This window comes from Rasamsonia byssochlamydoides, assembly GCF_041956645.1.
Source record: "Rasamsonia byssochlamydoides strain NRRL 3658 unplaced genomic scaffold VTN77scaffold_15, whole genome shotgun sequence".
Taxonomy (NCBI): Eukaryota; Fungi; Ascomycota; class Eurotiomycetes; order Eurotiales; family Trichocomaceae; genus Rasamsonia; species Rasamsonia byssochlamydoides.
The window spans coordinates 214,776-238,738 of record NW_027192398.1 but is presented as its reverse complement, the minus strand read 5'-3'; the positions used below and the strand labels follow the sequence as shown (position 1 = coordinate 238,738).

The 23,963-nt window shown below is 48.3% G+C and overlaps 9 protein-coding genes across 9 annotated transcripts; 4 read left to right on the top strand and 5 right to left on the bottom strand.

The window, feature by feature from the left end:
• Positions 1-735: 735 nt before the first annotated feature.
• Positions 736-2,466, bottom strand: VTN77DRAFT_1927 (uncharacterized protein; the record flags this gene model as incomplete). The annotated part of the gene is made up of 8 exons (XM_069417712.1): positions 736-990; positions 1,041-1,172; positions 1,231-1,524; positions 1,587-1,879; positions 1,968-2,119; positions 2,169-2,197; positions 2,249-2,298; positions 2,358-2,466. The coding sequence occupies 8 exons, from the start codon at positions 2,464-2,466 to the stop codon at positions 736-738; spliced, it is 1,314 nt and encodes a 437-aa protein (XP_069279713.1).
• A 3,555-nt stretch (positions 2,467-6,021) lies between these two features.
• VTN77DRAFT_1926 (uncharacterized protein) lies at positions 6,022-6,383 on the top strand (the record flags this gene model as incomplete). Its single annotated transcript, XM_069417711.1, has 2 exons — positions 6,022-6,226; positions 6,277-6,383. 2 exons carry the CDS (start codon positions 6,022-6,024, stop codon positions 6,381-6,383), a joined length of 312 nt encoding a protein of 103 aa, XP_069279712.1.
• Positions 6,384-6,474: 91 nt separating this feature from the next.
• VTN77DRAFT_1925 (uncharacterized protein) lies at positions 6,475-7,650 on the top strand (the record flags this gene model as incomplete). Its single annotated transcript, XM_069417710.1, has 1 exon — positions 6,475-7,650. One exon carries the CDS (start codon positions 6,475-6,477, stop codon positions 7,648-7,650), a length of 1,176 nt encoding a protein of 391 aa, XP_069279711.1.
• Positions 7,651-11,801: 4,151 nt separating this feature from the next.
• VTN77DRAFT_1924 (uncharacterized protein) lies at positions 11,802-12,551 on the bottom strand (the record flags this gene model as incomplete). The annotated part of the gene is made up of 1 exon (XM_069417709.1): positions 11,802-12,551. One exon carries the CDS (start codon positions 12,549-12,551, stop codon positions 11,802-11,804), a length of 750 nt encoding a protein of 249 aa, XP_069279710.1.
• A 1,431-nt stretch (positions 12,552-13,982) lies between these two features.
• On the top strand, positions 13,983-14,762 carry VTN77DRAFT_1923 (uncharacterized protein; the record flags this gene model as incomplete). The annotated part of the gene is made up of 1 exon (XM_069417708.1): positions 13,983-14,762. One exon carries the CDS (start codon positions 13,983-13,985, stop codon positions 14,760-14,762), a length of 780 nt encoding a protein of 259 aa, XP_069279709.1.
• A 142-nt stretch (positions 14,763-14,904) lies between these two features.
• VTN77DRAFT_1922 (uncharacterized protein) lies at positions 14,905-16,116 on the bottom strand (the record flags this gene model as incomplete). Its single annotated transcript, XM_069417707.1, has 3 exons — positions 14,905-15,374; positions 15,453-15,899; positions 15,972-16,116. 3 exons carry the CDS (start codon positions 16,114-16,116, stop codon positions 14,905-14,907), a joined length of 1,062 nt encoding a protein of 353 aa, XP_069279708.1.
• A 2,580-nt stretch (positions 16,117-18,696) lies between these two features.
• VTN77DRAFT_1921 (uncharacterized protein) lies at positions 18,697-20,146 on the top strand (the record flags this gene model as incomplete). Its single annotated transcript, XM_069417706.1, has 5 exons — positions 18,697-18,748; positions 18,880-19,070; positions 19,165-19,344; positions 19,410-19,517; positions 19,658-20,146. The coding sequence occupies 5 exons, from the start codon at positions 18,697-18,699 to the stop codon at positions 20,144-20,146; spliced, it is 1,020 nt and encodes a 339-aa protein (XP_069279707.1).
• A 416-nt stretch (positions 20,147-20,562) lies between these two features.
• On the bottom strand, positions 20,563-21,060 carry VTN77DRAFT_1920 (uncharacterized protein; the record flags this gene model as incomplete). The annotated part of the gene is made up of 1 exon (XM_069417705.1): positions 20,563-21,060. One exon carries the CDS (start codon positions 21,058-21,060, stop codon positions 20,563-20,565), a length of 498 nt encoding a protein of 165 aa, XP_069279706.1.
• Positions 21,061-21,081: 21 nt separating this feature from the next.
• On the bottom strand, positions 21,082-23,468 carry VTN77DRAFT_1919 (uncharacterized protein; the record flags this gene model as incomplete). Its single annotated transcript, XM_069417703.1, has 3 exons — positions 21,082-23,108; positions 23,174-23,281; positions 23,354-23,468. The coding sequence occupies 3 exons, from the start codon at positions 23,466-23,468 to the stop codon at positions 21,082-21,084; spliced, it is 2,250 nt and encodes a 749-aa protein (XP_069279705.1).
• Between the last annotated feature and the right edge of the window lie 495 nt (positions 23,469-23,963).

Here is a 23,963-nt window from a genome sequence, read left to right as displayed (position 1 = left end):
ATGGTCAACCTGTTCTAGGGGAAACGAATCTCCCACCAAACAGAATTCTCGAGTGGTGATTCTGCCGTCCAGAGGGCATCTCCTTCGAAAGGAGATAATTAAACATCGTGGAATTTTCTGATGATATATATACATTTTCAGTTAACACGTAACGATTAACGGTAATCGACTAGATTAGACAAAGCAGTTTTGCACTGGTGCTTAGCATGAAAAAAAAAAGAAAAGTAAAAATGATTTGATTCACTTATATGAGCGAAGGACTGGGAATATTACTATTTAAGTGTAGAGATTAATCTATATTTTGTCAAAATATATACATGTATTTTAAGATATAAGTAAGGGAATTATAAATTCAGTAATTTCTTTTATTTATTTTTTTTGGTAATAGAAATATTCTTATATATAGATACGACAGAATAAAAAAATCTAATCCTATTTAAATAATAAAAAGTAAGTTATTTTAAAAAAATTTTTTTTTGATAACACTTTACTTAATTTTATAAGACTAAAAACTAAATATAAATATTAATTGAATTAATAAAAACATTTCTGTGTCAAAAAATAAAATTTAATCGATTTTGTTATTAGGAAATCAATTATATTAATATCCTTATCATATAATCATGTTGAGAAGAATTATTATGATGAAATAAAATATGCAGGTTTTGCAGGAAAACAGGGGGTATGGTGTAAACTTTTGGGATCGTGCTGTAGATAGGTATAATGGTAGAACAATCACCAGATACTCCCCTTCTCTTCCTCTGCCAACCTATCTTTCCGACTCTGCCTGATTCGCAAGACCTGCCGCAGTATCCAGCGGAAGTGGAACTTCTCATGGTAGTGCCACATTGCCCACAGCAGCATCGTGGCAATGGTCAACGGGCCCGTGATGGCCCAGTAGAGCCAGAAGTTTTCGGACACGGTCCACACCTGCACCCCGGAGCTGGCGTTGTTTGGGTTGAAGTTGAAGAAGTTCATTCCAAAGAGGCCCTGCCATCATTAGTGAATGTTTCAGGGCGATATGGATAAATGCGACTCACAGATACGAATGTCCCTGGAAGATAGACCAGGCTTACGATGGCGATTGTCTTCATCATTGCATTGTCGGATCGGGAATTCTCTCCCAGCTCCACGGCGACTTCGTGGTTGTTCTGGGAGACCAGATTGAATGCCTGCATCTGTCAGTCTGTCGACACGACATGCATTGGCCTTAGTTTTGATGGGTCTGACCAGATTGATCTCGTTCTGCAGCCGCTCGTTCAGCGAGACGGATCGCGCTTTCAGCGCATGCAGCTCTTGCAAGCCCAAGAACAGCCGTTGCTGCACCTGTCGAGAGGATCGTGGATTGGGATTTCCACCCAAGCCAAGCCCAGGGCATTCTTCGTTGAAGATGGTGCAATCGTGCATGATGCTCTCGACGGTATTCGTGGACACAGCCATGGTCTCATTCGAGTGGATGATGTGTCTGCCAATATCGTGGAGACGGGGGAAATCTGATCTACAGTTCCACGTCTTATGCCGTTTCTAGGGTTCGATCAGTCATTATCTGAGCTATGCAGGCTGAGAAATAGGATATCAGGCCCTACCTTTTCGATTCCGCGCACGAGGTCGCGAAGAGACCAGATCGATTGGTCGTAGAGCCGTTTGATGTCATTGATAAAGGTAGCATGCCACGCGAATGGATTTGTCGTGTCGATTTCCGGGAGACGAGCTTGCAGGGCTGCTCTCAACTCTGTTGGATAGTCCACGAAGAGAACCAGCGGGCGACGCCCCTCCAGGCGCATCCGGATGAAAACAGCAATCTGCATCCAGTCGTAGGTGATTTGGATTTGGCTGTCCTTGCTATCGACCTGCTTGATTTTGAAGCAGCTCCACGAGTCTGGAGAGTTCAGAACGCTGGAATCGCAGCGTGAGGGTAAAAAAAAAAGAGGGGGAAGAAAGAAAGAAAAGAAAAGAAAAAGACTAACCATGGCCAACAACACGTCCAGCGCCATCCTCATGGTATTGACAGCCAAAATGGCCGTTCAAGTCGCGTGACACCACGGGCCAGAAATCAGCAGGGAAGGGATTGCTCTGTTGTCGAAGGGTCCAGCTCTCAATCGCCTTTGAAGATGCGAAGCTGGTCGGCGTTAGCAGGTAGCAAGAGAATGGTTCTAAATGGTGGTTACATGACACTTGTCGCTTGAAAATCCGGTGTCTGAAAGAATTATTAATCGCAAGCCTTAAGAACTGATAGGGCAGTTCTCACCAGGAGTTCCTTGTCCAGAGTTGATCTGTGGGGGTAATATGTCCCATTTTCTAGATAGACATAAGTTAGCATCCGTCGCAGTCCAATTTATTTGCTGGGCGAGATTTACCGCATTCCTTGAGAACTTCCACCGTATCGATCTCTGGACCCATCTCTTTTTGAAGCTGAAGGGTTTGTCCCGCATATGACTGCGAAGAACAATCTCTGCTGTGCGCCATGAGACTTGGCTGGCGTATAACTGAATATATATATGTATATCTATATCGATATATAATATATATTTTCTTCCTGCAGATGCATTGACAGCGAGAGAATCATAATGATGAATCTGAATCGGTGAACGGATTGACTAGTCGACTGCATCGCGTCGCTAGTTCATACCCGATTCGAGGAGGCGCAGCAGCGTGCTTCGTACAGCCGTGCAGGACAAATAAAATAACCTTTCTCCTCCATAGCCCCGCTGACGGACACATGCATTGCAATTCATTGCTAATATTATTAGTTTACTATTGGTTTTGACTTGAAATTTCCATCCTGACGGATAGGATAATCGGATAAATGTGGGGTTGGGAGATACGCTGGCTCTTTTCCCAGAGCTCTGCGATGAACAACGCACATGATTGACACAGCCCGATAGCCTAGCAAGAGCCACGTGGAGATGCGTCTAGAGCCTCATCTCCCTTAAGACTGTCTCGTAGCTGGGGCCCCACTTGGGGTGTATCTGCTGGAAGAGCTTGGTACCAGATATGCCAGATGGAGGATACTATATGTATATGTATAATGACGACAGTCAACTAACTTATGTACCTAGGTACTATCTAGAAACAGACCTTGGAGACTTATATTTAGCTCTTCTGAAACTATGAATGTACTCCGTACAGCACAGTACATATATCCAGGATGATTGGGCAAAGTGGCTCTAATCATGACACCATTATGCATCTACCAGAATCCAGCCATTCTTCCTCAGCCACGGGTCGATGGTTAAAACAAAGGGTTTGAAATAAGTCGAAGAAATAGATTCTGAATGCGTAAATGAAGCGTTGTGGATGAGGTAAAAGGCGTCAGACCAGAATCGAGTTAATTGAATTATGTAGCTAGTGTATTCGCAACCACATGGAAAACTGGCTTCAGATTTGGAAAGAACAGTTGTCTTGGAAAAATTGGCAGCTTGCAAGCGAGATACAGACGAGGACATAAGTCCTCGTTCCGGATTCAGATAGAGTAATTTGGGAAAGTGTCATTAGATTCAAAAAAAAAAGGTTGTATTTTCAAGAATTGGTCCTTTTTATTTTATGTATGGGCCCGAAGGACAGCTGTTTAGTTGTCAGTAACCAATGGGATAGAATAAGATAATGGCTGTTATAACTATATATACATTCCTAATCTAACTAGACCTGCTGGATGGAGATGGGATGTAATTATTAGTCCATAATAAGCCATAGTAATATCGAACGGAGACAGGTGAGGGCACCAAGGAGCCTGTATTATTGCAGCACTTCCATTTATAGTCCGATTCGGCACCCTTTTTTTATTCATCAGAAAGAAATCTTCCACTCAGCCAAAAAGACATGCCATGACAGCTACTATTTAGCTGTTGGATCTTTTCTGGTTCACATTATTATGGGACCATGTAGCCACAGATCCATAAATCCGTAATTCTACCTTATTCATCTGTGGTAAGCATCCAGATTAGTATAGGCCCAAGGGGGGGAAAGCTTACAAAACGCCTAGGGACTTTATGTCTTCCTTTCCTCTCACCATCTCATCTCATCACACCTCGCTCAGGCCATTCCATATTCTATATCCAATAATGTTATTAGGTACAGCAAACCTCACCATCACAGATCACGCACAATGCAATGTTGGTATAGCTCAAAGACTTCACCATTGCATGTACTCTATATATACGACATCTTATTAGATAGATAAATACCACGCAATTTAACATATCCCTCGAAAAAACAAAAAAAAAAAAGAAAAGAAAAGAAAAGAAAAGAGAGAGAGAGATCAAAGAGAAAAACCGTGAACAGTTTGACTTAGGATGATAGGATCAACAAGTTTGATATGTATGCTCTAGGAAAAAGCTTTATGAGCACTCTCATAGGAGTCTAACAGTGATACTTAGGAGCGAATGGTCTTTTATTGCTCCAGACCTGCTAAAGAAAATGTCTATCCAATCGAATCTACCCCCTCGACTATCTATCCAAAATCATCTATAATTCGAGGTTGTTTGAGAGATAAGTAATTATTATAAAGCCCATATATATTCTGAAAGAGCCCTAATATGTCTTCTCAAAACGAGCGTTGTTCCTAAATTCTAACTTTTCTCAACTGTCCAACCTTTTATTGTAGAAAATCGTTGGACAACCATTTAGAATCATACGTTTACCATCAAAAGAAAGAAAGCCTTCATAACCATTTGGTGACTGGCTTCAGAAACCCCGGGTGTCCCATATTGTGGTGTCAACCCTACATCCATAGGCAGCATAGATTGTCAGTCAGGCGAACACACAGCCCCAATGAGACTGGCGAGGCGTCTGCAGCATCCTCGAGTTCGGTAACGGAAGACTTTTCATTGGTGTCCGGGAGTAAACGAAGCCGTTGTGGTTAATGCAGCCTTGTTCGAAGTGGCTAACTTCAGCCTCATATCGAGGTAGCCGGGAAGAAAAGGAGACTGGAGGATAACCGAGGTATTCTCCTATTTTCTGGGGATATAGTAGAACTGAGAATTGTTAACCAAATGTTGATTCAGCTGAGAGGGTCGTGTGATGTATATCGGCAATGGTTGCCACGGCCTGTTACTTTAGTTTGAACATTGTTTAACCCTGAAACAAGTTGCGCAGTACTCGACATGCCGTTCACGGTGACAAGTTTAGGTATCGTCTGGAGGCAGATTAAACGGGAGCTTTTCAAGATGTTGAATAAGGCCCGAGAGACTGTGGTCTGTCTTCTTCGTGAAATCTACGTTAAACGGCGCTGCGTCCTTCTCCATATCGGATTTGAATTCCTGTGTATCGACAAGGCAGGGCAATAAAAACAAGGAAGCCTCAGAGAACAAGCGCTTTATTGTGTTGCACAAATGGTTAATTATTGGATCGATGGATGTGGCAGGAAAAAGGATCGAGTTCAATGTGATCCCTCGGGCAGAGAATATACTTATCCTTTTACTTAGGAACACAAAGAAGTGAGAAAGCTTCTTATCAATACAGAATTGCTTTGGACAGCATATGTTGTTTACGTCTAAAACCGAAGTGTTTCTACCTTGCTGGGCTGGTTGACCGTTTGCGGCTAACCTCCACATTCCATCTCCGCCAACACTCGACCGCTATTCACCATCATCCACCATCGTTACACGATGGTTTATCGAGGATTCGAGCAAAGCCCAGATCGGGCCTATTGCCCCCGTCCTTCCCTTACTTCGCATGTTCACACGTCCAGCAATGACGGAAATTCGCCGCGAGGGGAACTGCTGCAGCCCGATGGTGGATGCAACCGTGTCGATCGCCAGCTTCCCCGCAGCTTCTGATTGAGTGCGGAGTATTAGACTCCTAACAGAGGATAACCGGACCTGCCCGCGCAAGATAACAGCAACGACGATATTGGTCTATTCTGATCGACCAGCTTATCATGGCTGTGATCTTAGACCCCCCGCATGCCAGTCTTGACGTATGCTTATTTGAATCCTGTCTTGCCCTCGCTCGGCGATGCTTCCAGACTGTTCCCGTCAACTTCAGTCTGGAGACTCGAGCAGTTGACTCCTAGAAATCAACATGGACGAGAATCCACACCAGGATACAGCACCACAAGCGTATAACCCTTCCAAAGATGTCGGCATTCAGACCAAGACCAGCGACACCGAGAGCATCGCCCCCGTCGACCCATTACACGATATCGCTCGGGTGATCGACCACAAGGCCGAACGGGCGCTGTGTCGCAAGTTTGACTTTCGTCTTCTTCCGGTCCTGGCTTTCATGTGTATGATCCTGAGCAGATTGCTGTTTCGATATCAAGCTAATTAGATCTAGACCTGTGCAATGCGCTGGACAAGGGGAACCTGGGGAATGCAGAAACAGATGGACTCAGTGATGGTAAGAAGAGAAAGCAAATTGGACTGATGGTGAGAATCGACTGATCGGCTAGATTTGCATTTCTCCAACAATCAATACAACCTGCTGCTCTCCATCTTCTTTCTGCCCTACGTGCTCTTTGCACCCCCCATTGCCATGCTGGGCAAACGCTTCAGTCCCGCCCGCGTGATTTCCGCGATGATGTTCTGCTTCGGGTGTTTTACGCTGTTGTCAGCAGCAGCGGTAAACTTTGCTGGCCTCTTTGCGCTGCGATGGTTCCTGGGCATGTCAGAAGCTGCCTTCTTCCCCCTGGTTATCTATTACCAGACCACCTTCTACCGTCGCGGCGAGCTCGCCCGACGCCTGGCCATCTTCTACGCCGCGTCCAACATCGCCAATGCCTTTTCCGGTCTTCTCGCCTTCGGGGTGTTCCAGATCAAAGATTCGAGGCTGGCGGGATGGCGCTATCTCTTCCTCATCGAGGGAGCGTTTACTGTGCTTTTCTCCGCCTTTGCCTTCTGGTATCTCCCCCAGAGCCCGCAGGAGGCGCGCTTCCTCACCTCCGAGGAGAAGGCCCTGGCCTACCACCGCATCCAAGTCGATTCAAGTGCGGTCGTTAACGAGCAGTTCAACCTCAGGGAGGCGCTGGCTATCCTGAAGAGGCCAACCACGTATGCCTTCCTGGCCATCGAAATCTGTCTGGGCGTGCCGTTGCAGGGCGTGGCGCTGTTCCTGCCGCAGATCGTCGCCCGCCTGGGGTACCCGACGGTCAAGACGAATCTCTACACCGTGGCGCCCAACGTGTCAGGTGCCGTCATGTTGCTGGTGCTGGCCTTCTGCTCCGACGCGACCCGTCTGCGGTCGCCGTTCATCGTGCTGGGGTTCCTGCTCACTTTTGCGGGCTTCATGATTTACGCAGCCATCAACGACGTCGAGGCGCAGATTAAGCTGGCGTACTACGCGACTTTCATGATGACCTGGGGCACGTCCGCGCCGTCAGTGCTGCTGAGCACCTGGTACAACAACAACGTGGCACACGAGGGGCAGCGCGTGCTGCTGACCAGTCTCGGCGTGCCACTGGCCAACCTGATGGGTTTGGTCAGCAGCAACATCTTCCGGGCGAAGGACAAGCCCAAGTACATGCCGGCGTTGGTGACGGTGGCGGCGTTTGGCGGCACGGGGGCGCTGCTGGCAGGCTTATTGGGGTTCTACATGTGGCTCGACAATAAACAACGGGATCGACGGGCGGGCAGGAAGGTTGATGCCCGGGATGTGCCGACGGAGAGGTTGCGAGATGGGCCGGCGACTGCAGAGTTTCGATGGTTCTTATAAGTAGTCCGGTCGCTGGAGTCTCTCACTTGATGGTTGATGTCAAGTCTCATGTAGAAATATAGTAATATATAGTTTGCTATGAAATGAGACATAAGTTTCTTCCTCGAAGTAAGTAACTACAATCTCATGGTTCTGGTTGATATAGAACCACCAGGACTGCTATCCTATATCTACGAGTATTATCTACGCACTACCTAGGCATGCACATGATTGTTGTAGTTTATGTAGATGGAATCCCCTAAATTAATTAAGACTGTTGGACAAGACAACATTCATTGATTGATGATTTGTTCCCGCGCGATGCGTGGATAGGTCGCGCGTGGGGTAACTGTAAGTAGTTCATATAGGATGGGCATATGCCCACGCAAGCCGCCCATGCAGTACATACCTATCTAGGTAGTAATCCGCCGGATTGAACTGACTCGTGACTAGAACGGGTATCCTGCACCTGCCGCTTTACTGCTGCCCGGCTCTCCCTCTGCTCCCTCTTTATTCCTTCCTACTTCCGCTCTACTTCCTCTGAGTGCTCTTTGATTCTTGCCGACTGCCGCCTACTTGCGACTACTGCCTCTCCACTATTATGCTGTACAACTTTAGCCGACACACCGGCCCTTATAACAATAAGTCCATTTTTGGACCTATTCTCCCTAAATTTGGAACTATCAGTATGACTCTAATATTATAGTCTTTATAGCTGCTGCCTATAGAGATTGTTATTATCAACCACTAAGAGGTATAAATTGCTAGGGGGCTAAGTACATAAGATAGTAGTAATAAAAGGACCGTGATCATCACTTACTCCCTATTCTATCATCAGAAAAGAGTTAGTGTGCTGTAGCTAGCACTAAGTCAACTGTGAGAGTCATGATCACTTATAATCGAATCTACTATTATACTGAGTCAGTATACTGCACCAACTCTAAGAATCATCATCACTTACATCCTATTCTATTAGTAGATAATTCTTAGTATACTATAGCTATTACTAAAATAATCATAAGAGTAATTAGGTTTATCCTTTATTCTTTCATTCTGGTCTGCCTTCATAAAACTTCAGCTGGGTAAAAGCCCTCTTGTAAAACGTTTGGACACACCTGTTACTAATATACTTAAAGCTCCTGCTGCCTATTTTGACTTTCCTACATGTCATCTTTTCAAAACATCCAAAGAGGCTGATCTAGAACAACTGAGAAGGAAGAAGTATTACATATATAAGGTTTTCGTGACTATAAGTGACATTCAAACAGTTAATGGTGAGGGATGAAGCACCTAGAATCGACAAAAACTAAGGCTGCCTATTCAAGGGATTTCTCTCCTTTAGGGGTCGTGGTTCAGTATATGAGTTTAGACCTATATTACTATCATATTGTTTATGACACTGTCATTTTAACAGGGTGGGAAGTCCTAATTATCAATTATATTCATTTAGGCAACTAATTAAGGCTGTCATACTGTAGTGAAAGCATTTGATCTGTTTATGGGAAATTTTATTAAGTATTCAGACTTATAGAGAGAAGTTACTCTTTTTTTTTTTAGATAAAATACCAAGCTGGGTAAACTAATTAATCTGGGTATTCTGATTGACGAGATCCTGATCATCCTTATTATATTACTAATTAATAGGAATAGAACTACTGTTAGTTGTATTGTTGATTGGCCTGTGCTATTCTGGTATCTACAATGGCTAAGAGGTACCCTTGGTTATAACCACTGTCCTTACTGATGATAAAGATATAGTAATAAATGATGGAGTCCAGAATATTTAAGTAGAAGCTAATTAAACTATTAAGGGATGCTTACTTGATGTAGGGTATGATAGTGAGATGCCGGAATGGGAAGATACTATGTATTTTCTCCTTTCCCCTTGTAAACTAGGGTGCAAATTTAGGATTACAAAAATTCCAATCCTGGCGGTCAAAAAGCATCTAGGAGGAATTCCTACTGAGAGTTAGTCAACATGTATGGCAGAGTACTAGGCGAGTGATCTTAGCCCGCCCAGTCCTCGACGCTCATCCAGCCTGTAGAAAGTCATTCTCGAAGAAAGGAGAGGAGCATTAGTCGTAGACAGATGAATTCAATCATGCTCTGGGAGGAGTTGTCTGCCTCATCCAGTAATCAGAACCTTTCTATTTCCACAAATCATGATCCCATCATTCATCCATCATCAATAGCATAGTCAGGCACAGTCATACATACATCCTCAAGCCAAACCCTCCCCGGCCCATACATGCTCATCCACTCTGGCACTTTCTCAAAAAGCGCCAAAAGGCTGGCTTCACGAGTCGGCAACGGTCCCATCATCATGTGTCCTGCAAACCAGACCGTAACATAGTTATCTTCCACCGCCAGCATACCGTGACGATAGGCATGCGGGACGGCGTCGAGATTTTTTAGTTCCCTGTCATTATAGTAGATGTGTTTCAAGACGCGGATTCGCCATAATAGTCGGGATGAGGTCTGTTGGTTCAGTTGGGTCGATACTGTAAATATAATATAATACTTGCTTGCTAGAGAGAGGTGATTTTCTTCTTTCCTTTTTTAAAGAAAGATAAAATGGGACGTATAATCCATACGGCGGCGCAGCGGCAAAGTCTCCAACACCATCCGCAATCCCTCTCTACACGTTTCAGCATTATCCCCTGACAGATCTGCTCGTGGAACTCTCTGATCGTTTGCCCTCTTGCCTTGAATACAAAAAAGAAAGACATTAGCCAAATAAGTGTTCGTATATCTAGAGAGAAAGCGGGGAATTTTTATAATATACTCTTGATAGTTTCGTTAAGATACGGCTTGCTCAACTTCACGCTTGGGGTACTTTGCCAGCATTTCTTTGAGGGTGAGGGTGAGGTCTGCCGTTTGGCGTGGAGTAGGGTCGTCATGTCCATATGTATTGGATGGGTGAGGTGGATCAACCGCAAACGAATTGGACTATCTAGTATCTCTATGGTCAAATGTCCGATTGAGTAAATAACAACAGTAATAATGATAAGAATAATTATAATAATGATAGGACTGATGGAACTGATGGGGAAAAAAAACGGGTTGAGTATTATGCAATTATTACTTGATGACTAATGGGCTATAGGGTTAGGGTTAAGATCATCATTTCTCACGTAGATGTCTAATCAGGGATCAAAAGTCCCTGGCGTGGACCAAGTACTTTTCCTCTTGAAACCATTCACAAAATCGAGACGTTTAAGGCCTGTAGTCCTGTAGTCGACGCTGAATTTCGAAAATCATTCCTTCAGCAATATTGATCTTGCTTGTGACCGTTACTCTTTCCTCAACTCTCTCGATTTACGGCACCTATTTATCTACATAACCAACACATATAATTCTGTCCAAATTTGGGGATCTTAAATTTTAATATTTTGTTACTAATATATTTTTAAATCCTAAGGGAGTCGATATGATTCCATCGCCTCCATTACTATCTCAGATAACAGTTTGCTTCACAGGTAAGATAAGATCACCAGAATCTGATAGTATAGATGGAAGGTAGAAAAATCCATGTTTTTACATACAGTTTTAATTAAAAAAAAATCAGAAGAACTTACAAAATCAATTTGCTCGTAAGGAAATAAGAACTTAATACCTTTATAGCATTTAAAGATTTTTTTATATGAAAGTTGCAATTTAATTCAGTTATGTACTAAAAAATCGATCTTGATAAATATAATTAATTACTACATACTTCCGTTTGCGGTAAAATGGGGAGTGAAAGGAAACTGGAGGCGCTAATCCTAGATGGTCCCTGCGACACGTCGACGCGACTGACAACCTCGGCATCTTTGCAGTCTCTTCAACCTGCAATTACTCCCACCATACAAAGTTGGATATCTTTGTGAGTCTGACTGAACCGACCGGAGGGAGCTGGACGACGATACATCCGAGATATGTCTACGCTCGCTGCTATAATACTATCCTTGTCTGCATGGTCGTGGATGCCTATTCCATACTGGTGACGCTGGCACCACCACATCCTTCCTCGGATCCTCAGAGCTTAGAAATACAAGCATCATCCACACCTCATCCAGGACTCTGCTCATCTTTACTTCTAGACCGTTTTCGCATCATCAACGTGTCATAAACAAGCCAATTACCGTTCCTTTGTTCATCTTTGTTGCCCTCTCTTTTCCTGTGCCACCTTATCAATGGAATCGAAGCGGCGACGTTCGGGGTCCCCGGTCCTGGACCAGGCACCCCAGAAGAAACCATGTCGGAGCCAAACTGAGCATGCAACCAAGGTAGATCGTGTGCCGTCCAGGATGAAAGGGATACCTGTTCAAAGTCATTCCTGGCCCTGCAGCAAATCCAGGGCCTGCAGACCAAGCGAAATTGGAAGAAGCCTTGTTCGCAAAAACACCGATCACGATGGACCCCGACTCCTTCGAATTCGGCAACGATGAAGGCCTGACCTGGGCGAAGGAGTTCGACGGCATCAAAGAGAGACTTGCATCCCATGACAAGTTGCTTGCGTCTCTGTCGCTGGAGAATAGTCGACTGCGCCAGACCAAGCAAGATATTGTCGTCATGCGAATAACCCAACTTGATGGAGACGAGTCTGTGGATTTCCGTTCCGAGCGCAATCGAATTGCACACAAGGGCAATGTGCTCGCCGACCACGATGCTATCCAACAGGTTGCAGAGCGCGACCCTTCCTGGGCCACCAGATGGCAAGGTGTCTTCCTCAAATGGTACGGAGTCTCATACACGACGGTGGCGGACCACCTTGAGTCGGCCCCGCGCGAAGTTATCGAGTCGTTCAACATCCATATGGATGTGACCACGCTATACGCGTGGACGAAGTCGGCGTCAACCCAGGTCCGAGAGAACATCGCAAAGCGATGCAACGAGGTTGGGCAGCTGTGGCTGAAATTGATCATATTCGAGAAGCCCATGGACCAAGCTGCACTGGAAGTCCGGGAAGCATCCGCCGAAGTCACATTCCCAGGCTCGGTTTTGACACTTCGACCAACGACACGATGCGTGGATTGCGTGGGGTACCTGGGTATTATGTATCACACTTGCCCACGCAACGCAACGCAAGCCACACACGCACCCACCCGCGGAGGTGGACCTGATTTACAGTACAGTATTCCCCTCTTTTTAACGATCAACTTGAAACTCGGATTTACTACTTACTAGTAGCTATTGGTTACTTCAATTACTAGGTTAGGTAATACGGGCATAGAGTTAGTATATTATCATGTAGTGGAATGGAATTGAGTTATCGTTCAACCTTCCCTGACCCCAAGGCTCTATTAAGAGTATTATCAGTTGGCGTGGGTAGACAGCGAAGGCTATTATTAGGTATTAAGAACATGACGCAGATTTAGTTTTTACAACAATCAGTACCCTTATCAAGAACGACCGAGAGACATTTTTTAGACCCGCTGTTACGGGTTACCTATCGACTACTTCACTAGGTAGGTATGTATGTACTGTACATTCTACATCCCACCTAACTTATCTACTGCGCATGCGAACAGCATAGTCTAAGACACTCTGGTTTACCTTCTAGACTTCTCCGGGTTCTATCCACGTATATACAAGAGTCTACAGCATGTCAGGCGTAACCAACTACCCCAATGCCTCCGTCGACGATCTCCGGGCGCAGTATCAAGGCCGCCTGCTGACAGACCTCGAACTGCAGGGCTGCCCGCTGGCTCTCATCGATGTGGCGATCGCGCGGCGGAACTGCCGGCTGATGCTCGACACGGCGGATGCGTTGGGGGTGCGGTTTCGCTCGCATGTGAAGAGTCATAAGGTGGGTTGATCTTCGCCTTGGAGATTATGTACTTGAATCAAGTTGCGTGTTGTTTGGGAAGGATGCTGACTCGACCAGACGACGGAGCTCACGCGGTTGCAGGTGGGTGAGAAAGCTGATACGGTCCGATTGGTCATCTCGACTCTGGCAGAGGCTGAGCAGTTGTGTCCGTATCTGGAGGAGTGTAAGAGTCAGGGGCGGTCTATCGATGTAGGTCTACTTTTTTTTTCTCTTCTGCTTGTTATTTACTGAAGACTGGTAGCTGGTTTATGGCCTCCCCGTCCAACCGTCCTGCTTCAAGCGCCTCGCAGCCTTGGGCCAGGCGTTTGGCAACGAGAGCATCTCCGTCCTGGTCGATAGTCTCGAAATTCTCCCGTATCTGGATCGATACTACGACCTGACGTCTGGCTCCTGTCTGCGAGTCTATGTCAAACTCGACACGGGCAACTACCGCTCTGGTCTGTCGCCAGACTCGGACGAGTTGAAACGCCTGCTGGAGGCCATTCACCGCAAGGAGCGTGAGCAGCCCTCGCACATCCGCCTGCAGGGCTTCTACAGCCATATGGGCGTCAGCTACGGGTCAGAAAGCACCACAGAAGCCCTCGACTACCTGGCCCAGGAGATTGAGCGCTGCGCCACGGCCACCGAACACACAGCCAGACTGTACGGCGATGACAACCGACGCTTCACCATCTCTGTCGGGGCGACCCCAACCGCGACTGCAGCCCAGAATCTTCTCTCTCCGAATGCTGCCCAATCGGATCCCGCGGTGAGACTGGTCAAGGATCTGATTGCGCGGGTGCAGAAATTGCACGACGTCGAGCTGCATGCCGGCGCCTACGTCACGCTGGACATGCAGCAGATGGCGGCCCACGCACGGCCGGCAGAGAACCACCGATCTTATAGGGATATTGCCGTGATGGTCCTGGCCGAGGTCGCCAGTCTCTATCCGCACCGCAGTCCCCCTGAGGCCCTGGTGGCTTGTGGCATGATCAGTCTGGGCCGCGAGCCCTGTCGGAATTACCCCGGCTGGGGCGTCATTACTCCCTGGGACCCTGCGACTCGTGACGAGTCGCGCCAGCAATGGTCCTGGTACGATCCGGAAAAGGACCGCACCGGATGGATCGTCAGTCGGGTGAGCCAGGAGCACGGGATCCTGACCTGGCAAGGTCCCGTGGAGCAGAAACGCCCGCTGCAAATCGGGCAGAAGGTGCTCATCTGGCCGAACCACTGCTGTATCTGTCTGGCGGGGTATAGTTTTGTGCTCGTGATTGACTCTGATCAGGAGGGGATAGAAAAGGACCGGGTGGTGGACGTGTGGTTGAGCTGGAGGGGGTGGTAAATCGAAAACATATCATTGCATGAATAGATGACCGAAATACCATGATAGACAGTCATTGAAGCATGCTAGTTATATCAGTAATCTCTTGCCTTCATACAGTATTCCTCAGACCACGGCTCAGATAGAGATCTGTCAAGAGCAGTTACTTCACTCTAATGACGATCTTCCCAAAGTGTGAGCCGCTGAAGAGATATTGGAACGCCTCCTTGGCCTCATCAAACGTAAAGACACGGTGCACCACCGGTCGGATGCGGTGCCGTTCGTAAAAGGCGATCATCTCCTCGAACCGGTCGCGCGGTCCGTTTATGATCCCTTTCAACGTGACGTTTCGTCTCAAGGCAAGGACGTTGACGTTCATCCGGTCGTCCTGATCATCCACCTTGCCCGACACGTACCCGATGCAGTTGATGAGTCCGCCCCAGGCGACGCAGTCCAAGCTCTTTCGCAGCGTCTGTGCTCCTCCGATTTCCAAGATGATATCTGCGCCATGCTGGTCGGTGAGCTGGAGTACTTCCTCATCCCAATTGGGCTGGCTGCGATAGTTGATGACAAAGTCGGCGCCCAACTGTTTAGCCTGTGCTAGTTTCTCGTCGGATGACGAAGTGATGATTACTGTCATGCCTTGTAAGCTTGTTGAAAACGACGATGGTATAGTGGGTTTGATGAAGGATCACGATGGAGTAGTTATACCTTTTGCGCCGCTGGCTTTTGCAATCTGTAGCCCAGCAATGGAAACACCGCCTGTCCCCTGAAGGAGCACATATTCTCCAGCGCCTCCGTTCTGTCCAATCGGCCTCATCCAATTGAGCGACATCCACGCGGTCACACTGGCAATCGGAAGCGTACAGGCCTCTTCGTCGGTCAGGTAATCCGGCGCCCGGACCAGTCCGTACTCGGGAAAGACACGGTGCGTCGTGAGAACCCCTGGTAAAGGAAGACCCAGACCTGAGGCCATTTCCTTTGCCGTTATCTGTCCGGATACATGGGCCTGGACGAACGTGGAGAGAACGCGATCGCCCACTTTCCACGATGTCACGCCCTCCCCGACCTGCACAATGGTACCGCACATATCCGAACAAGGCACGAGACTGTGCTGGCCGTAGATCGATTTGTGGTGAGTGTACTCGCCCATGGCAACTGAAGAGAAGAAATTAATCATCAGCATCACATCTCGAGCAATTTAACCATAGCATGAGCAAGCAGGCTAACCTTCAGTGTCACGATAATTGAGCGAAACCGTGTGGATTTCAACCAGGACTTCCTTTTCTCCTGGGACGGGCATCGAGGCATCCGTCATTTTGAGGTTTTCCAGCCCATCCTGGGCCGTCACCCACTGCTTGATTTGGCCGGCCATGGTGATAATCTTGACTGTATCACAACACCAGGATAATATCTCGGTAGATCAACGAGAGAAGGAATGATTTCTAAAACACCGGAAACTGCAGATCGGAACCGTGGTCGGAGTTTTCCAGCTCAAGCACGCCCCACGTGGCAGACCAACCTGACAAGAAGGGAATGTCAGAATTGGTAAATACTTCGAAGCAGCCTTGGGCGATAAAAAGATCTTTTAGGTCAATTATATTGCATGATTGATGGCTGTTGAACCCTGTATAACAAGGATGGCGGGGTAACGGAGGGGTAACGGAGGGGTAACGGAGGGGTAACGGGACCAAATAACGGAGACTAGTCAACAAAGTGAATTGCTACAACGAAATTACTCTGCAGTCGAGTCTGTCGCATAACATTATTACAGTGCCCGGATTCCAGCTATTAGCAATCATCTTCTATGAGCACATGTATTCCTTGGCTATTTCCCTATGTACATTACGTAGGTACCTAGGTGCCTAACTGGCGCATCTACCAAGTCAGGTAGGCAGTACCTTCTCGTTTTAATAGGTAAGCAGCACCGCCTTCCTCGCACAATCGGGTAATGGCAGGCAATGTCCAAGCTTGATAGTGTAATGCACGAAGGTGACCTGATGTGTCTCGGAATCCCCTCAGTCTCAATGGCTGGACAATGGAAATCCGCTAATCTGTATGCAGTTACATGGCGGCTATCGAAGGCCAGCAGGAGACCAGGGCAAATAATGAGGCCCATTCATTGCTTGAACAAAACGTCTGCTTGTTCAGCATGTTTTTGGTGGCTATGATCTCCAATCCTCTATGGCGGACACGCCGACTTGCGACGAATGGTCTTGATTGTGATGTCTGATTGCCAATCAACAGCAAGCGCTTGGTTCGCAAGGCTGAGACCTGCCTCACATGGCGCCTACAATATTTAAGATGACTCCTCTCCTAATTCTTTCCACAATGCTCTGTTCGTCGCGGCATCATTATCGAGATAATGTTCGATATAGATTGTCGCTATGACTGTTATGGCTTCTCTCGCGGCAGCCTTGAGCTTGTACTTGATCTGGGCTGTAGTTCTGTCAAACAGCCTCTTCCACCGAGTCTGGAGCCTTGCGTTGTGCTCCCTTCTCCTTAGATCGTCCTCTTCGTTTTTGTCGACATAGAAGAAGGAGAGAAGGCTCATATTGGTAAATGATTCACATAACGTCAATAGAAGGTATGTTCCGATTTCATGCCTTCTGACACAGGGTGTCCTTGAAAAAAAAAAAGGTGTTAGCATCTATTTGAGTATGTTTCAAACTCCATGCTCAAGTGAGAAGCTCTGCAAATATAGATGCTTATTATAAAACGTGAGGAAATAAATCCTAATCCCTTCACGAAGGGGGTAATCCTAGATAATCCATGATTTAAAAGGGTTTAGCGAAGAGTTCCCTCTGTTCAGTCAATATAGAGATTTCCAGAGGTTTGATATGAGCATCTGGTGTCAGGATCCTAGCAGAATCCTGCACAGATAATAATGATGATACGTTGGAGCTCCTGTATGCAGATCGAATAAGTTTGCGCCGTGGTGCCTCTTTTTTTGGCCGAATCTGCAAGATGATATTGTAATGGAAATTGAGATTGCAAGTCAAACAAGGTCTTGTATGATGTTTGATGCTTGATACTATTCTACTTAAGAAGTACTACTCCGTACTCTGTAGAAGCTAATACTACCTATAGGCTATCCGTGTCTAGGAGGCACGTGATATCAGGAGTATACGGAGTAATTGAAGCTTGGTAAGCTCACCCAGCTCATCCTGTCGAAGTGGCAAGCAATATCCGGTCGAGCTGCTTGTAGGTGTTTCCAGAACAATCACCTACATTACAGTAGGTATCAACTAGGTATCTGCAGTAGCAGACTTAAGCCAGCTAAAAGACGGGTATAATTAATTCCCATTGGCCGGGTGTGATTGCACCTGAGGTCCTAGCTATGTAGGTACCCCGTACTCCATACTTAGGTAATAGTAGGTCTTAGGTGGGTTCTGGCCCCGCCAGCTAGTTTCACCTGTAGCTTCGAGGCTGTTATCGGATATGCTCTTGAATTCAACCATTCCTAGAGTACCAAGCAGTTACTTCTATAACTACTCGACAGGAACATGATTATTTAGAGCATGCTCTCTTATGGAGAGATCACACTTTCCCGGACGCCGGCTGAATTTAGGTACAACGGTATGCATCCCTTCCTTCAAATTGAGTTTTCCCCCTCACGATGCCAGCGAACCGGAGCTATCGTCGCCCTCATCGCCGTTGGACCGGCCCCGCACGATCTTCGGCGTCGCTCCCCCACTCGCTCGATCACGATTGACGCTGCGTCAGCTCTGTATCTATTTATAATCAGTCGGTCAAGGAGTCGGTCAATCAGTCGATCGTCAACGGTTCCTGGGTTTGCTGCATCGATATTTCGTCTTTTTCTTCTTCTTTCTTTGTCAATTGCCTCGAATGGCAGAATAATTGGATTGTTTTCTCCCTACTGGATCGATAACCAGTCAGTCAGCCGGTCTGGCAAGAAGAGCAGAGGAGAGAGTCATTATCTAGATAGACGACCATGATGGACGAAAAGGCTGCTTCTGAGACGGCTCCGCTTCTTTCTGGGAAAGGTAAGAAGACCTGCATCACCTGGCTAGCCCCCTAGCTGGTCGTAGATGCGCAATGCCTGCCTGTCAGTCATCAATCCCATCATATACATATGAAAGAGTATCACTAACGATATGCAACTACAATGCCGCAGAAAGCCCGCTATGGCAGCACTACCGTCCCGATGGCTCGATCGGTTTGCCCCAGACAATCGCCCACCGCGGGTTCAAGAAGCACTTCCCGGAAAACACCATGGAAGCCTTCAAAGGCGCGATCGAGGCCGGCAGCCATGCTCTGGAGACAGATCTGCACCTGTCCCGGGATGGAGTCGTGGTGATATCACATGTATGTACTATATATTGACACGGACACGCACAGAGCATGCCCTCCGAGGGATAGATAGCTTCTGATCTGACGCATCCTCTGGCCTGCTTCCTAGGACGCCACCCTGAAACGCTGCTTCGGGGTGGACGAATACATCATCAATTGCGACTGGGAGTACCTCAGCACGCTGCGGACGCTCCGCGCGCCCCACGCCCGCATGCCCCGTCTGATCGATCTGCTCGAGTACCTTGCTTCTCCCGGGTTGGAGGACGTGTGGCTCTTGCTCGACATCAAGGCAGGTTGCCGGTTGCAAGTGTCCGACTAGTTCTGTTCCTTCCGACTAACCATCTTGTCAAATAGTTGGATAACGACGCCAATATGATCATGAAGCGGATTGCAGAGACCGTGCAGATGGTTTCTCCTGGGCGACGACCCTGGCATGAACGGATAGTACTCGGATGCTGGGCGGTAAGTTAACCAGTTCTGTCAGACAGGTACCTGCATGCTGCGCCGTGCGGGTTCCGGGCCAGATTAGAACAAACTCCCTTAGGTACTCTGTACATACAGTACATACTTCTGCGGTACTGACACTATCATCTGCCTTCTAGTCCAACTACTTCCCCCTCTGCGCAGAGCTACTCCCCGACTTCCCAACCGCCCTGATCTGCTTCAACGTCTACTCCGCACGGCGCATCCTCAACACCGTACCAGGCGTGTCCTTCAACATCTTCCAAAAGGTCCTAATGGGCCCGCTGGGCTACCGCTTCCTCGAAGACGCGCGCGCCGCCAACCGCCTCGTCTTCGTCTGGACCGTCAACCAGCCGCGGCTGATGCGGTGGTGCATCCGCAGGGGCGTCGACGGCGTCATCACCGACGACCCGGAGACGTTCCGCCGTATCTGCGACAGGTGGGACGCGGAGGGCCTGGACGAGAAGCACCGCGACGAAGACCGCGTCACGCTCACGCAGCAGGTGCAATTGGTGCTCATCGCGCTGTTCGTCGTGCTGTTTGGCTGGACTTTCAAGTATAGGCATCTGCGGCTGCAGCGGCTTATCGTGGAGGATTCGATGAAGCAGGGGTATCCGAAGACGCAATGATGATTATGATTGTCATGACTGACTGACTGAATGACTTTCTTGGCTTACTTGGATTTATTGCTCTCACCATTTATCTATTTATTTACCCTATCCCGATATCTCATCTCTCGTAACTCTACTAATAGAAATAGAAAATGCTTGCTTGCTTAATTAACGACGACCATAAATGATTCCCACCAATCGATAGAGATCCCGATGGCAAGCGGCTTGCAGGAATCGGAACTTTCATTAGATTTTACTACATTACACAGTACCTAATCAATGACGAGTGCCACGTATACTCAGCCCCAGTCAAGTCAAGCGGTTTCTCAGGGTAATGGAATATGAATATGAATATGAATATAATTTGAATGAATAGACCCCCAAAACGTGACCTGCCGGAGGCAAATGCAAATGCATGTAGAAAAAAAGAAAAATCAAGAAAAAAAAAAGCTGAAAGGAGAAATGGAATGGGAATAGAAAAAGAAACTTGCAACGAGGTCAAAAGACAAGTGGCAAGTGGCCAAATGGAAGGAGAAACAGAAACGAGTGGGGAGAGCAACGAAGAATCGATGAAATGGAAGAATAAAATCGGACAACAGGGGAAAAAACGAACGGAAAAAGAAGAGCTGAAAAAAAAAAGGAAAAAAGAGAAAGAGAAAGAAAGGGTATAATGCTGTTCCACAAGAAGTCCAGTGAGAAAAAAAAAACAAAGAAACAAAGGAAAGAAACAAAGAAAACAAGGGAAAAAAAAGGTGGAAAAGAAAACAACCTGGGTATGGAACAATAAACGAAAGGTCCTCCTGCTGAGTAGACAGCAATAGCAAAACAGGGTATAAAAAACAGTCAATCAGTGATGCGCAAGGACGGAAAAAAGGTCCAGTTGAATAAAGAAAAAAATAAAAGGCCGCCACCATCACATTACGTCGCACCATTACAGGGACGAACACCAGAGATCATATCATCATCAACTTGGTGGTTCTCCTCTCCGGAAAACGACGGGGTCCTGGGGACAGTCCAGGGCCTGATATTCCAAGGCCTGGATTTGGAGGTTGACCTCCAGGACCACCGGGACCGCCAGGACCTCTAGGGCCACCAGGGCCACCAGGACCACCACGACCACCAGGGCCACCAGGACCACCACGACCACCAGGACCTCCAGGACCTCTAGGGCCGCCAGGGCCACCAGGACCGTAGCCGCGCCCTCGACCTGGGGGTGGAGCACCCGGAGGGTATCCAGGAGGCCGCGCCAGCGGAGAAGAGGGCAACGTCGGTCGTCGTCGACCGGGAGGCGGCATAGCGGCAGCCCGCCGGGCATCCCGCTCGCAGTAAACCTGCCCATTCCACTCGTAATAGTCGCCTCGCAGGACAACCCGACAAGTTTGACATGTCAAGCAATCAGGATGAAACTTAGCACCCCTGCCATTCGGTTCAACAGTTTCAAGGTATTGGCCTTCGATCCCCTGGTTGCACGTGGCACATAGCGAGCCATTCAATTCATGATAATGCTGAGCACAATAAGGATGATCGTCCAGCACGTAGAAATCAGCGGTCTGGAAGGGAGCTCGGCAAGTGTGGCAGACAAAGCAGGCCTTGTGGTACCGCCCAGTCAGGCGACCGTCAGCAGACGACACCGATTTACCCGTGATGATCTGTCCACAACCGCGACAACGACGTTTTTGGCTTGTGGCAGCTGCTGGGCGGGAAGTAGGCTCCGTAGCCGGGGTCTCCGTGCTCAATGGCGACTTGGGAGGGGCGGCTCTCTCCGAAAGTAAAGAGAAACCCCCTCCTCGTCCCAGCGCAGGATCCGTCGGAGAATCAGGGCCCCGAAGTAGAGGGTCTGTGAGCCGCGGGGGCTCCAGAACCGAGGTTCGGGTCTCGGGCGATTTCTCATCGCTGGGAGCCGTATCCTGCTTCATTTGCAAGTCCTGAAGCATCTCATCAATCTGGCTAAGGTCCGAAGGCTTGTGGTCTGTCTCTGAGGGCGGGCTGGAGAGCGAGGTCCCGCTGCCTGCATCGGAGGGAGAAGACTCAGAAGACGATGTTGACTCCCCTGTCGCATGATGTGCATTGTCCAAGCCCAAGGCTTTGGCGAAATTCGAAACGGTTAAGCTTCCCTCATCATCTTTCTTGTCCTCCGGGTTGGTCGTTGACGCCTTCGCATCCGCGTTCCCAACATCTGGAGTCGCAGACTGCGATTCGGTTGACAATCCAGGAGGGCGGTAGGCTTTGTATAGGCCAGGGGAAGGTTGTGGTTGTAAAGGCGGCGAGTCGCGAGTCGTATCAAGACTGTCCAGCGTTTCACTTGTCGCGGGCATCGTCTGGGATCGGGCCAAGGTATTCGAATTAGAATTAGCTGAGGCAACACTCCCATCATCATCCTCCGCTATACCGAGATCAAATCCACTATAACCTGCTTTCCTGGGCTTTGGAGGACTACCAGGGACGGCAGAATCCGCAGTGCTCTGTTGAGAATCCCGTCTGAAGCTCTTCAATGGCCCGGTTGGTACGGGAGGCACCTCGTCCATAACATTTCGAGGACCACGGGAGCTGCTCACAGACGGCCGTCGGAGGGAATTGGCCGTGGATGGGCGCGAAATCGAATCACCATAACGACTGCTTGAAACCGAGGTTCGAAAGCTGCCCCTACTATCGGTCGACATACCACGTTGACGCATCCTATCCGGCCCTTCATTCTTGGGCTCCGCAGGTACCGGTGACCGTGGTGGGTTCCCAGCCGTTGGTGGGCGAGAGCTAGTCGGATTCTGCCTCTTCCTGTCCGAAACTGGTGTCGTGGGAAAGGGAGGAAATGCGCAGTCCAGATTGGTGAGTTCGGGAGATGGAGGTTCTGCAGGGAGCGGTACTGTGTGACTGCGCGGTGGCGGACCAGGACGGACGGGCGATTTTCGCCCCGGAGAAGCGGACATGGAAGAACCGGGGCTGCTTGATGGAGTGAGGACATCAAGTCGTAAGAATGGCCGATCTAGATAAGAAGTCCATGGTCAACACAACATCTACAAGCGTAGAAGTAACACAGGTTTGACTGACTAGCTGCCGAAGGATCAATTCGCGGGGGAGGTCCCTGCCTGCCAGGCTTCGATCCAGCAGTCGGTGGTCGCGATTCCGGTGCTGGTTCTGGTTCTGGCGGCGGTGATGCTGTCGGAAAGGCGTCAGTCGTGTTCTGTTGCTTATCGCAGCAAGGGGTGGGGGAGAGGGGGACACTCATACGGGGCTGCGGTTTTGCGCAGACGTGCTCTCCCATAGCCGAGATCTCAACGTCCATACCGCAATTTGAACATTTGATGGTGGGCAATATGCCCGCAATATCCATGTCGTCCGCCATCACAGCACACACGGACTCGTCGTCAACACCTCACAGCGCCCTCGATATCGAACCATGAACCCGTTCACGCTACGTTTTCCAGCTCTGCAAGTATCCGCTCTGGCACAAAGGTTGATAACGGCTGTTGATTTCGAGCCTCCTTTACATCAAGCTGAGGATGTAAACAGAAGAGGACTTGGGAGAAAGAGATCCCACGAGAGCGCCAAAAGACTGTGAATCGAACAACACGACGGACTCCTCCTCCACAAGCAGACTTGTTACCCGCGACGGTCAATGCGACGGATCTGTTTGGCCCCGGCTCCAGATGGGGTTGTTCGAGATGCCGCGCAGGTCGATCAGAAGACCAGAACAGGTTCTCCAATCGCGCGTCCACAATGACCCTCTTTGAACGACCACGAGGTCAAGAGCGATTCTCTCGAATCAGACAGATTCAAGCGACGAGACAAAGGCTGTCCCGTCTGTTGATACCCCAGCGGTCTGACCCCTGGGAGAGGC